Raw genomic sequence first — 14255 nt, 5'->3', positions numbered from 1 at the left:
AATCTTCCGGCGCAACCTTTGAGATGCCATGCCCCGTTGGTAGGACCGATGAGTTGGAAATGATGAAATCCAGTTGGGCTCTCTCACCGTTTTGAATCGGTTCATGATTGACATCATGATGTATCCTCTGTTGTTCTTCTTTAGGTAGAAGAGGTAGATAGGGGAGACAGTCCATAGGTAAATGCACGGCAGCCATGACAGGACAGTGAGTTGGAAACACAAAGGGAGGTCAGGCTGATCTGTGTGGAGCGTCTGATTGGCTACCTGCGGAAACATGCAAAAACAGGGACAACGCGTGAGCTTGCGGACCAGCATCTCTGATCAAACAAATATTAATAGCATCATTAATATCATCTCACAGTACAGCACAGATACACCAACATCAGCTATTGCTATGGTACCATTACCATTTTGAACTTAATCATAATTTAGAACGCATTCTAAATTATTTTTCAATTATTAGTTTCATCTGTTCAGGAAAGGAAATAGCTATAATTTGACTTGTTAATCTTAATGCGTTTTACTATTTTTTCAATCTTTTAAAAGAGTAAACCTTAAAATTCAGGGAGAAGAACGATATTTAGATTTTAGCATTACAATTTCAGTTCTTCTACACACAGGGGTAATAAAAACATTACAGAAACGGGTGATAAACACTACCCGTAATTGACTCGGAACAACGGTTAACATAAACAAAGAATGTTAGGAAGCGGGAGGTGTGACTTGTCATTGTAGTTAAAGACTGAGTGTAGTAGCTCATCTGTAAGAGCATCAGAGGGTCATGGTTCAAGTCCTAGACAAAATGTTAGTTGTTGGGAGGCATGCTCGTTCGTCCTCTTACTGCTGAGGCGCGCTGTGCACATTTGCTATGCCACATTGTGTGAAACCCTTATTTTCTATGTGGATGAAGCGCAAGAACAATTGGGGCCAAGTAACATGCAGAGGCAAAACTACACGCAACATGAATCATATAGCGATGCGTGCCGGTTATCATGGTTCCTGACAAACACACGGGCGGGCCCACCCACGGATCGAAGTAAGATAAACACAGCTGGCGCTCTCCAGCTCTCCACTTTCCCTGTATCACCGCTCCCATCAACTGAGGCATGTATGGGGCGATAGGTCATCACTTTAGCTGCTGGGTATTGAGTACATTGTTTCTGTTCATCTTTTTTTCTCAACACAACACAACAGAGATGAAAAAATAGACAGTATGGATAAACAGAAACAGTGTAGACTGAAGCGAAAGCTTTTGAACGCCTACCGCCTTTATCCATCCATCCATTTTCTGAGCCGCTTCTCCTCGCGAGGGTCGCGTGCGTGCTGGAGCCTATCCCAGCTATCTTCGGGCGAGAGGCGGGTTACACCCTGAACCGGTCGCCAGCCAATCGCAGGGCACATAGAAACAAACTCACATTCAGACCTACGGGCAATTTAGAGTCTTCAATTAACCTAGCATGTCATGTTTGAACTGCTTGCCAGCCAATCAAAGGGCACACATAAACAAACAAGCTTTCGCACACACATTGACACCTACGGGCCATTTAGAGTCTTCAATCAACCTATCCTACGCGTTTTTGGGATGTGGGAGGAAACCGGAGTGCCCGGAGAAAACCCACGCAGGCACGGGCAGAACATGCAAACTCCACACAGGCAAACTCCACCGTACCGCCCCCTTTCATATTTCCAAAAAATAAAAACATCAGTCGATTAGGTAAAAAAAAAAAAAAATACGTTATTTCTTGTATTGACATTTTAATTTACTGTAATATATTTCCAGATTCAACAATTCTAAATTTCTTAACTTCGGTCTCACACCCCTGACAAACAGGATTTTTTTTCTGTGTTCGTACCTTTGGTTTTTCAAATATGAATGACCCTCTCAGGTTAGATATGTTGTCCCTTATTTGAAACAATCACTGGATAGTTTGTGTTAGCTGTCCACTTTTAGTTCAGTGCATGATTTGTAATGTTTTAGAATTTAAATTTCAGTATTTTGAACTGGATAAAGTGTGCATGTGTTGGTTCTCTGTGGACTTTATTGCTAACATTTTGTATGACTTTTGTTTGTCTACATAGTACAGGTATAAGTAGCACAGTTTGTAGAGAACTACTATATTGTCTCTAACTGTGCTTGAAATTTAAAAAGGATATCATCAGACTAGCATGTCTTTGGCTATTTCAGTAAATGTATTTCGACATGCATTGTTAAGACAACTTAATAGAAACGGGTATGAAACCTCCATCCGCTAGCAGGTTTGGATGGATTAGCAAGGAGTATTATGAAAACATGCTATATGCCGCAGTATGAAAACTCGATTGCATTTTAGCCTTTCAAGAAAATATCCCTCCACTTCCCTCAAGAGTCACGTCACTGTGGGAATCATCATTACCATGGGATGCTTTAACAGTCGTGGATAACCAAGCAACACTTGGAACGATGAAAGCGCAATAATAATGCTGCTGTAAAACTGGTACGGTCACACACAAAAAAAAACACTCCCAACAGCAAATCATTTCAGAAATACACTATTTGCTCCCCTGCCTTGACTCCCATATGATTTTAAGTGACATCCCATTCTAAATCCATATGGTTTAATATGATGCTGGCCACCGCTTTGCAGCAAGAACAGCTTCAACTTCTTGTGGGGAGGCTTTCAACAAGGTTTAGGAGTGACTTTATGGGAATTTTTGCCCACTCTTTCAGGAGCACATTTGGGAGGTCACACACTGATGGTTGGACGAGAAGGCCTAACCTGACTGTCCACTCGAAATCAACCCAAAGCTGTTCTATCGGGTTGAGGGCAGGACTGTGCAGGCCAGTCAAGCTCAATCATACCAAATTCTCCCATCCATGTCTTTATGGACCTTTACGGACCTTGCTTTGTGCAAGGGTGGACCGATGTCATATTAAACCTATGGATTAAGAAGGGGACGTCACTCCAATTCATATCTGAGTGAGCGAATACTTTTGGCAATATAGTGTATCTTCATCTGTAAGCACAATTGCAGTTGAAATGGATACTTTAGTTAAATAATCACTGAAGGCTATGAGACGTTTATAATCACAGATTTGCTCACTGTAATCCCCATCTTCGCTACATACATTGCAACGGACTCCCCATCTGTTCTCGGTTAAACTGAAAAGTTGCTGAGCGAATGCAGTGAATGAAAGGCAAACCCCTGTGAAGACTGCAGGGGGACAGGAATTGCTTCGCTGGACGTTTTCTCTTCCACTACAACATGGAACATGCAACTGGGTTAATTATGGACTTATCATAAGGCCAGTGTAAAAGAAATAAGATGTGTGTTTACTTAAGGGGAATGTAAAAGTAGTAGTAAAAGTCTTATTCTACCTCGAATCGCATATTGCCCTTACACTTTTTACAGGTTAACTCCTCTCTTTTAAGCCACCCTCCATAAATCCACTCGGGTATGAAACTCCCAGAAGCCTGCCAAAGGGAAGCGTGCTTGTGTTTCCTGAGAGTGCTGTGCAAACATTGTCATTGTAAAAACAAAAAAAAGAAGAAGAAAACTGCACAAACATTAAACTGAAAGTTTCTCAGGGTCTGCTTTAACTAAAATACATGTCTTTTAAGCACCTAAGCTAATAAACAGGATGCAACCTGAGTCAAAAACAACCCAAAGTCGGGGAGAGCAAACAAAACACAAGCACACAATTTACAAAAGCAATTTATAAAGACATCCAAGAAGTTAAGCCTGCCTTACCAATTGAAGGCACACATACTGTGCACTGGGCCCTTTGTTTATTACCCGCTACCATGACGCATATCCAAATTGTGCCACTTGAGAGGAAAAAAAAGTCTGATTTGTGCCACTGACCCATCCAGTGTAAATCCAGCCTTCGCCTTCGACATCCACCCTTTGGAAACTTTACTCAGTAGTTAAATGCCAGATAAACCATTTACTATGCTATAGCAAATGCATCACAGATGTTTCTAGGATAACAGCGTCCTATACTGCCCTGCAGTTCCATTATTGGAGCCGGGAGGGCGCTTTGCAGTATTGCAGCCTCTCCTAGCGGTGCCACGGCCCACCTTACTCAAGTGAGCCACTTAACTCCTCGTTCCCTTGCGTCTACTCGTTCTCAGTGCTCCACTGTGTTCCTGACCCACGTCATTGCTGCCACCAAGCAGGCCGCCTCTTCTGTCCACCGCCTGCCACCCGTCCAGGCCGCCGCCTGCCAACGCATGCAGGACCACCTCCATAACCTTTCCTCAGTAAACTGTTCATCGTTTTACACCTGCCTCCGCCTGCTCTTGGGTCCAGCTACTCCCCACACGTGACAAACGGTTTATTATAACATTGATTTTTTTTTTTTATCACAAAGCCTCAAGTAAGAAAATTAAGTAGTAAGGGTTTAACATTTGTGCCCATTTATTGTGAATGCCCTGTGGAAATATTTAAAATTATGGATTCATTTATTTTATTCTTTTTTCTTGTGCTTGCATGCAAACTTTTAAAAAAAACACTTTTTTTTAAGAATGCAGTTTTGACAAACGGACACGATACGGCTATTTTTATCCTGAGGCAGTGACTCTGGGACAACCATTTTTTGGGGAAGACTTATGTACCGACCAAAGTTTCCCTACAGCGATATTACCAATTTAAAAGTGGAAGGATTTTAAGGTTTGCATAGTATATCACTGTATGACATGATTTTGTGAACATGATTTTTTTTTTTAAATGCACGAGACGGAAGACGATTTCCCACCAAACATCCCTTCCGGTCTATTCTCGGTTCTTCATTTAGCTTCCCTTTCAGTTTCAATTCTACATCAGAAATGCAACTCTGTGCAAGAAAAAAGAGAACTCTAGCGTGTTCAGCTGTGTCCCTCTACCATGTGACACTTATCCCTCTCAAACACAGTTACCCATAAAGGGTTTGATACAACACCTTTTACAAACACCAAAACAAAGACAGAGTTGTGCCAAAACCTGATCAGCACAAGTTGGTTTGTCTGGGATCACCTTGATTCCATTTGTGGTTGACAAAAATAGTCGTACCAAATTTAAGTTACATCTGATGGCCTCAAAAGCAAGCCACTCCTGGATGTAATACACAGCCAAAGAAAAATCAGGTGCACAGTCTTAACCCTTTTTAAAAGTACAAAGTGCCTCTAAAAGCTCTACAGCTTGTCTTCAAGAGGGGCTCGCTCATTGGATTGTGAGTCACTGGATTTCCAACTTTTCAAGTCACGTTTACAATGTATTGTAACATGTGACAAAAATGCCGTCTTGATTAATTTAGGGCGTTTTTGAAGAGCGCATAAAAACTGTAATTGACCAATTACAAATTAAGTACATAATGTGAAATGATAATGTCACATTTTACAGGCATAACACACACACAGGCAAGTTTTACTTGAAATGCAAAAAAAATAATACATAGATCAGCAACCCTATGTACTTTTTGGACATTAGAAATTGTATACAGTATTGGTCAAATTTGGAATACATTTGGAAAAACAATTCCACTAAAGTTGTTCCATTGAGTAAAATGTACACAACAGAATAATCTCGTCCAACATCGGTGTGTGACCTCACAAATATGCTCCTGGAAGAATGGGCAAAGATTCCCATAAACTCTCCCCTAAACCTTGTTTAAAGCCTTCCCACAAGAGTTGAAGCAAAGGGTAGATCCAAATGATATTAAACCATGGATTATCACTTAAAATCATTTGTGAGTCAAGGCAGGTGAGCAAATACTTTTGACAATATAGTGTACATGGAGACGGTCCTCACTGAACTGCAATTATATTAATCGTTCCCTGTGAGTACGGTTATATTTTCTGCCTACATGTGTTGCTACACCATTTATGTTCAAAAAAGCCATTGCTTTCAGGATTAGAACACCGTGACAGTAGCCCTTGTATGGCGTTTTTCATTGTTAGAATTACATTAAATGGACTTAGCTAAAGCAAAGCTATCTGGCTGTTTCAAATACACGAGATTATCTTTGTTGTTGTTTTTCTGTGAAATGAGTGACAGCAGCATTGCAGCGTGTAAACAGACAGACGTTTCTTGAAATGCCTGTCCTCACAATAAGACAGCGGCTCTCGAAAACAAAGCTCATTTTGAGCCGAATGAAGTTTGTATCTTCATTATGCGTTCATAGTTACCAAGAGTAGCAAAAGTGTTAACTGTCAAATTTGGCCATTCAATCAATCAGGATCATAACCATAAAACTACATGCTGAACCTAGTGTAACATAAGAAAGCGGCACACCTGTCAATTCTGGCTATTAAGAACAATATGGCAAACGCAACCATAAGTTGACAATATTAATAAAAGAAGATGAATGTAATTCATAGAGAAACATAAAACCGTTGTTTAATAATACAACAGTTCACTTTTTTTTTTTTTTACACGTGCATGACAATTAACAATGTTCTACTGCTGCCTTAAAATTAATAAAGGTTTTATGATGGTGACAGTTTAACCCTGAGACAGATTTCATGAAATGTCTATTATTTGAGAATTTGATTATAAATACAAACAAATGAGACTCTCGAACAGATTGTGTTTCCACGGCATTGTTCCATCAACAGGTGGTGGTAACGAGCACGCGTTGACATCGATGGCGCACATCAGTGATGTTACCTTCAGTCAATTCGACGTGGCAAGACGGGCGAGATGCAGGGGACGCCCTGAACCGGTCGCGGGGCAAATATAGGAACCGTTCACAACTCCGGACAATTTCGAGTCTTCGGTTAAGCTAGCGAAACCCAACACGGGGAGGCCGCATTTGAACCCGTGACCTCTGAACTGCGCCAGCCAGTCACCCACAAGTTCCTCTACATTTGATCAACCGACGCTATTATCTGCCTTCTTCCGTTCGATGGAGTAAGTCGCGGCTTTGACACCGCCGTCCAAGTCCATAAATAGAGACGAGATCATTGTCATTTCAGTGTTGCCACTTTCTGTCATATTTCTGGTTGGTGAGATTTTCCTCAAGTAAAAAAAAAAGGCTCAATGGAGGTTCTAATGAATGACATTCTTGGATTTGTTCGCGTGTTGTCCGACATGTAATGAAGTACTTCATTCGGTTTGATTGCGAAATCTACCATTTTGAAGCACGAGGGAAATAACGTCTTAAATGTTTATTTCAATGCCACAATGTCCTTTTCTGTGGCAAAGTTCGCTCTGGTCGCGCCTGATCTGAACGTTGGGCTGCCGGAAAACGAGAGAAACCCAAGAAAGGCGTGCTCGTCGTCGCGCGGCGTGTGAGAGGAACGCCGTGAAATGTACGCCGAGTGGCGACGAAGAAAACTTACCCAGAAGGGGAGCTCCGGTCCGCACAGCCGCTCCATCTCCGTCCGCCACCGGAGACCGCCGGAGAACTCTTTCCCCCTCCTCTCCGCGACCGGGCAGCCGTGTTTCCTTCAGCGGTCACGTGCCCGACAGGCAGCTAAGTCAACATGCGGACGTGCCTCGGTTGGACCGACCGACGAGGGGCGAAGAAAGATCAAGTCTCATTTCAGATGCCAGAAAAAGGCGTCAACTTATTGCGGTCAGGTCTCGGTCTCCTCCTCCTCCTCCTCCTCCTCCTCTCTCTCTTTAAAAAAAAAAAACAGCAACGTCATGCACACGGTGGCACTCCAAACCAGTCTCGTCGAAACAGCAAATTTGCAGCCATGGGGTTTGTGACTTCCGACCCCCCCAAAATTCCGCCACCGCAAATACTTCCGGGGCGCGCAAACGCCATGGCGTCGGGGTCGTACTTTTGTCGGCACTATCTGCCGGGCGACGCTATAAAGTAAGACCAAACGGTTCACGTTTCAGCGGACAAAAAGCACGACTGTCGATCATTGCCGTGTGCGGCGCTGACAGCCAAATGAAAAGCGACGAGGAGAACTTTTCCGATCGAGTAAACGTTGTGCCAACAAAATGGCGTCTATTTTCGAGGCGGGAAGCGGTCGCAAAGAATCGAGCGACGCTTTGAAGTCACGTAAGTTCTCCGTGCTTCTCCTGGCGCGCGTACGGACTGTCCCGAGTTCGGAACACAATCGGCACGTACCGGTGCTACCGCTGTCAACGCCACTTCCACTTTTCCGTTTATTTGTATTTGCTAGCCCCCATTTTAAATGCGGGATACAAATTCGGAACGTTTCGTGTGCAAAAGCGACGACCAGCTGTCCCTAATCGAGTGGCCGGCCTCACCGATAAAAACGGCTCGCTACTTCAAATCGCCACAAAAGGAGGATAAAACGAGACAATGTTGTGTCGCGCTAGCTTGCTTGGCTGAAAAACGTGACTAAAATGTCAATCGTCGTGTCATCTCTTGTAGTTTGCACCAAACCAAGAGTGGACTCCAGTGAGCTAACATTTACAGCTGCGCTAGCTACGCGCTCGACGATCGGTCCGTATTGAAATCAAGTACTGACGTGGACGAATTTTCTCGAATTATACGACTCAACGTGTTGTGCAACATTTTTGAATTGTAAATAAGGCAGTCATTTTGAATAGAGAGAAACAGGTTTGCGGCGGCCCAACATTGAAAGAACCTTTATTCGCTTGTCTTTCACAAACGTGGGGATGAAATTGTGTTGAAATGTACAAAACGGTTTGCTGCAACAACCTACCGCAGGTTGGAGGGACAAAGTCTCATTTCACCGTTTAGCAGCGCAAATTTGGAATCGGGGCCAAAAAGGCAGAATATTTGTCAAGGAAAAGACGGAGATTGTGGCTTTCACAAAGTTCGGTACTCTTCAGTAAGTCGTGAAGCATTTCCTTTTTCGGGTCAAACTTCCCTCCGGTATGAAGAGAACCACGTTCGATGTGTATCGAATGTTAACACGGACAATGTTTCTGAATTGTCACTGGCACATGCTACTTGATTGTCCTGCTAGCACGCGTATTTGTCAGCCAACTTCTCGTTGGAATTGGAAATGATCACGTTGCGTGTGGCAACTAAACGACAACGAGTCAATTGGACTGTTTCTGTGTATTAGGGTGCTTAGCTTTAGCGCCATAACCTTTCCGCAGAGCAACGAAACAACGTGAAATGTTGGTGTTAGCACATCTCGCTCGTCTGTCAAAGTTATAAAATGGCTGATTTGAACTGATTTTGGTTCTGGAGAGAAAATGAACATGAAATTGGTTTTCTACTTTTTCAGTTTCTAGCATAGCTTTTATCCTACAGATCTCAACCACCCAAATGACGGACGAGCAAATACCGATCGCGCGATCAGGAATGATCTATCCCGGGGATCGTTGGTGTACGACGCCACAAGCAGGCGCATTTGGTTCCCCGCCAAACGTTTTGGATTGTTTTATATTTATGAGCTGGACTTTCTTTACATTGCCGTGGAATTCCGTCCTAAACAAAGACCCCGTGTCATGCCCAAAGTCATTTACAAGTCACACCTGCAAAGTTGTTTGAATGGCAAATTTTTTGGTTACAAATTCATTTGGCCAAGTCAATGATCTAGCTCAAATAAAAACTTCATGGTAGAAAAAAACTGCGTCTGCTTGAGTTTGTTGGGCTATTTTATTGTTCAGTTTCACACAGACAAATGTGTTAGTATCATTCTATTAAAAAAAAAAAAAAGGGGGGGGGGAGAACTGCAGACTGTTCACTGAAATAACTCATGAGAGCCTAGTTAGCTCTTGAGCTACAAAGTTAGCCAAAGTTAATAGTACAATGTGAAAAATAATATAAAGTCTTAGCTTGAAAGGTGAATGAATAGTTTATCCTTTGACACTCCATAACTCTTGTGCTATTTCGAGCAAAAATGTTGGCCCACTTGAACTTGAGATCAGTCATCATGCACACAACAGTATGTCTACTTTTTCTCCCAGACAAAGTCCAATAACTAAAAACTACCAAGGTTTCGGCCTTTTCAGCGATCAAATCTGCCTCACAGTTCCGAGGACCCGGGTTCAAATCCGGCCTCCCCTGTGTGGAGTTTGCATGTTCTCCCCGTGCCTGCGTGGGTTTGCTCCCACATCCCAAAAACATGAACGGTAGGTTGGTTGAAGACTCTTAAAGTTGCCCGCAGGTGTGAATCTGAGTGTGAATGGTCGTTTGTTTACGTGTATGTGTGCCCTGCGTTCGGCCGGCGACAAGTTCAGGGTGTACCCGCCTCTCGCCCGAAGGTAGCTGGGATAGGCTCCAGCACGCCCGCGATCCAAGTGAGGAGACTGAATGAATGAATGTTCTCAAAGATGAGCTAAAAAGGGAGAATTTCTCGCATTGAGGAATAAATTGTTTGCACATTGTTAAATGAGCTCAGAGGCGCCACTGGTAGGTGGAACCCTGCCTGACTCCATTGTCCCCTATTCACAGGAACATGAGGCACTGCCTTCGATGAACCTTTGCAGGTTTCCCAACCTGAAAAACCAGCAGCGCTCCGTTCATGCTGTGATCCACCAGATTTGCACAGACTGGCAAAAACATGTTTGTTTCAAACTTTGAAGGCACACATTGATTTGGAAATTCTACATTTGAACCCCAGAAAGATATTGCAGTGTAGTACAATTCTTTATTCCAGTCATGGAAGTACAGTAGAGTATAGTGTAATTTCTTTATTGCCTCGAGCAAAATCTGCGCCGATCGACTCCCAAATGAACAAATCACGGCATTTATCCTTAGACGTTTATATGTGACTCCTACCGAACCTTGGATCTTTACTTTTTTCATGACCATGCCTGCAATGTTCCTTTGAGGGGACTTCGCAAAGGGAACTCAACACAGTGGAAGTTGCCGCAAAAGAAGCCGTTTTGGGCCGATGCTCCCGACTGTATTTGAAAGGAAGCTTATGTGTCGGCACAAGACGAAAGACTCTTTGACGCCTTTGGACTCGTCTTTGATTTGTGGGGGTATCGCCTGTGTCGAATCACTTTTGGGGGCGAAAACATTTGATAGGACTCCCAATATATCAGCTTGTGCGATGTTTTTATTCTATTTTTGTCTTATTTTCTACATGGCAAATCTGCAAATGTGTGTCTCTCGCTCGGGGGTCGACAATAGTGCCCAATTTTGTTTTGTCTTTGGTGTTTGCCAATATACTGTATCGACTTTAAAGGGGACAAACGATGGACATTTTCACCTTTGTGTTTCTGACGTGAATGCCCATCCATCACCTTCCTAAATGAACTGCTCTCGTGTGCAGCTCCTCTCCATACGCGACATACATATTTTGAAATGCTCACAGTAGGTAGCGGGACTATTTTGTCCCCAGGTATTTGTCCCCGCAGGCGCCCCTCCTCCTCGTCCAAGAGGGGATTTGATAAGCCTTTCCTTTCCACTTTCGCTTCAAGAGCTGACCTTTGACGACTTTGGCGTCACCGGGATATCCTTCCGCTGCATCTTAACGCATTGCAGGTACACAAACTCAAAAGCAGGAGAAGCTTCAAGTGAGAAGAAGTCTCGTGTTTATACTGCAGGACTTGTCCCGACGCCTCGCGCATCGGTCGTGTCCCGTTAGGAAAGTTCGAGCCGGTCAAAGCTCCGAAGGCCCAATCGAGGGGGCTTTCACTAAGGCCGTTATTAGATTCACAAAGTACGTATACTCGAAGCTCTATGTTTACAAATCCCATGGTGGATCTGATGTGAGGTTCTTACCTATCGTTGAGTAGCTTTTTAACGAAAGACCGCAATCTGCCTTTGAGCACCACCACAATGGATCTGAAATCAAACCATCGAGATGTGACCGAGATGATGATTTTCGCAAAACGATGACGAGAATTTTTGGGACGAGTTGGCTCCATCGTCGTGTCACATATACTGTTCAGTACAATCGCGTGATATCCTGGTCAATGAAAATACGGAGGGTCAAAACAATGTGCAAAATCATAATAATAACCCTAATGACCTTTTCTGGGCCCTCAAAGATTCCTGACAGTTACACACACATTATTCATTCACACTGGTGCGGTAAGCTACTTGTGTTTGGCACAGCAAGCTGACGTCTGACAGAAGCGCGGCTGCCAACGTCCAACCGCCCGAGACACGATGACCATTTATTGATGGCGTCGCTACGCGTGACAAGAGGGCGCATCCAAGTTGGGAACGTTTATGACGTCACTGCGCATGACAAGAGGGCTCATCCAGGGTGGGGACGTTTATGACGTCACTACCCATGACAGAGGGCGCAGCCACGTTGGCTTGCTTACTCAAAGCAAAGAAAATGTTCTGCAGATGTCCACCAGATGGCAACATCGACGCAATAATAGCCATTCAAGCGCTGTCTAACTTGGAAGTAGCGTCGTGTACACGTTTGCTGTAGCTTTGGCTTTGGACCTCGCTCCTTTTAACTCCTTAAGACTACTTTTCCGCTCACGCCTGAATTAGTATTTTCTTGTCGTTGTTGTTATATTTCGCCATCAAACACGCCCTTTTGATTTGTACATCGACTTCCTGTGTGCAGGCGCTGCAATCTTTTTTTCGTTCATGTTTCTATTTATGAGGCTGACTTAGTTTTTGGGGGGGAGAACACTCACAATGCTGTGTAGAATCAATGAATCCGCGAATTGGTTAAAAGTCCAACAGGGGGTTGGCCCTCCCACTTTGAATTGTCGATGGGCGGGTGTGCGGGTGTTTGTGCGCGCTCGCTTATGCGCACTTGGCAACCGCAAACAGTTGCGCCGTGGACGCACATCTGGAAAGCAGCTTCGCTAATAAGTCAAAGAGTATATTTTATTGACCGTTTTTTTTTTTTTTTTTTTACCTGTTTTATCCTCTTGGAATCTTTGAGAGTGAACAGAGCTCCTCCAACAGCTGGACGAGCGCGGGGGAAACATCTGCAGAAGATGGAGCCCAGCTCTCATAGGACACCGCGCAACCTGCGACATTTGACCCTGAATTGAAATGACTTAAGAAGGACGACCAGAGATGAGTCAAAGAAACGCTGAGGAATTCCACTCTTTTCCAGCGAGGGGTTTACCTTCACCTTCACCTTCTGCATCTTCATCTTCATCTTCTCTGAAAAGACGCCTTGTGAGGCTGGCAAGGAAGTCCAGCGATGGTTCTCTTCGGTACGTGGGACACTTTTTTTCTTTTTTTTCTTTTTTCATTAGGCTATGACTTCATTCCCAACAAATTGGAGACTATATAGTTCCTTTCTACACAGTTCTTGAGGTTCTGTTTTCGCGTGGCGTTGGATTGTTATTTTTCCGCGCTCGCGTTGGTTTTGATCCTGGTATTCCGGCTTCCTCGTGAATTTGAGGGTAATCGAAGACTCTAAATTGCCCAGGTGCGAAGGTGAGTGTGAATCGCCCGAAATCAGCCGGCATCGGCCCCAGCTCACCCGTGAGCCGTGTGTTCTTTGAGCATCGTCAAAGCGGTGGCGAGGCCAGCCCGGTTTCGGGTGGGCCTTAGCCCCCCCAATGAATCAGTCCTCAAATTTATTTGGAAGAAAAAAAATCTATGCGGTGATATCGCACACTTTGACATTGACCAAAAAGTCAAACCTGTGAAAATCAGTTGAGAAATGAGAAATAAGTTCGGACTTCATTTCAATACAGTCCGAACCGCCACGCGCGTTTCCAGCTGTGTTAACGCTCATCGGCGGGTAATACTCGGTTTCCAACCCTGCCGCAATTTATGAAACGACATAACGAGATGAAACACTCATACAGTATATATATATATATATATCTCCATGTCATACACTCCTACGGTATATAATAGTCAATGTCACGGGGTCAGCGAGTTCCTGGCAATGTCATGACCTACTTTCCACGATCTCATCTCATGTCTATTTCAAGTGACGCGTGCAGTGGCGTCCAAACGTTTTGGGCCTTTGCAGAGTTTCCCCACTCGATTGTTTAAGATCAGCAAAGTCGTGTCAATATCATCATATAGCTGGGGCGGGCGGGCGGGCGGGCGGGCGGGCGGGCTCCCGCGTGAGGAGAAGCGCCTCGGAAAATGGATGCATGCATCATCCACACTGGATGCTTTTTAAATGGCTTGACTCATTTCTTTATTCGCTGACTCCGAGCTGGCTCGCGTACGCAGATACGCGATACATTTGGATTCTGATCCGAAGCTACCTTCTTTTCCTCCACTTTATGGCGCATTGGACCAATTGCGCCGAGGTCGAAACAATCACAATCGTGTCAATCTAAGCCGAAAGCTAAAGCGTAAACAAGCGGTTAAGCTCGTCGCCCGCAGGCTGCGGGGACCACGGTTCGAGACCCCCGACCGGACTCACGGCTGCGCTTAAGTTGCCCCCTGCGACGGTGTGTGTTTTACCACTGAAAACAAATTCCGTGTGCAGGCACGGATG

At 44.3% G+C, this 14255-nt stretch overlaps 2 protein-coding genes across 17 annotated transcripts in view; one reads left to right on the top strand and one right to left on the bottom strand.

Annotated features, from left to right (window-relative positions):
* The window catches only part of abcc3 (ATP-binding cassette, sub-family C (CFTR/MRP), member 3), a 54439-nt gene extending 46936 nt beyond the window's left edge, over window positions 1-7503 (bottom strand). For 2 of the 11 annotated variants that reach the window (XM_061756379.1, XM_061756381.1), the window contains exons 1-2: window positions 7299-7489; window positions 88-264 (exon numbers count right to left, since the gene is read on the bottom strand). In XM_061756379.1, the coding sequence (XP_061612363.1) occupies window positions 88-264; window positions 7299-7334 (213 nt within the window). In that variant the 5' untranslated portion in view covers window positions 7335-7489. Of the gene's footprint in view, window positions 1-87; window positions 265-7298 lie in introns of all 11 variants that reach the window. The other 9 variants (XM_061756380.1, XM_061756387.1, XM_061756382.1 and 6 more) reach the window with 6 other exon arrangements.
* A 5075-nt stretch (window positions 7504-12578) lies between these two features.
* The window catches only part of radil2b (Ras association and DIL domains 2b), a 25563-nt gene continuing 23886 nt past the window's right edge, over window positions 12579-14255 (top strand). Inside the window, exon 1 of one of the 6 annotated variants that reach the window (XM_061756354.1) lies at window positions 12579-13002. In XM_061756354.1, coding sequence (XP_061612338.1) covers window positions 12860-13002 — 143 coding nt within the window. In that variant the 5' untranslated portion in view covers window positions 12579-12859. The remainder of the gene's footprint in view (window positions 13003-14255) is intronic. The other 5 variants (XR_009785695.1, XM_061756353.1, XM_061756357.1 and 2 more) reach the window with 5 other exon arrangements.

The sequence above is a fragment of the Phyllopteryx taeniolatus genome, chromosome 19 (genome assembly GCF_024500385.1).
Source record: "Phyllopteryx taeniolatus isolate TA_2022b chromosome 19, UOR_Ptae_1.2, whole genome shotgun sequence".
Lineage (NCBI taxonomy): Eukaryota > Metazoa > Chordata > Actinopteri > Syngnathiformes > Syngnathidae > Phyllopteryx > Phyllopteryx taeniolatus.
Note: the sequence above shows the minus strand (reverse complement) of the source record. Positions and strands in the feature narration are given on the sequence as shown.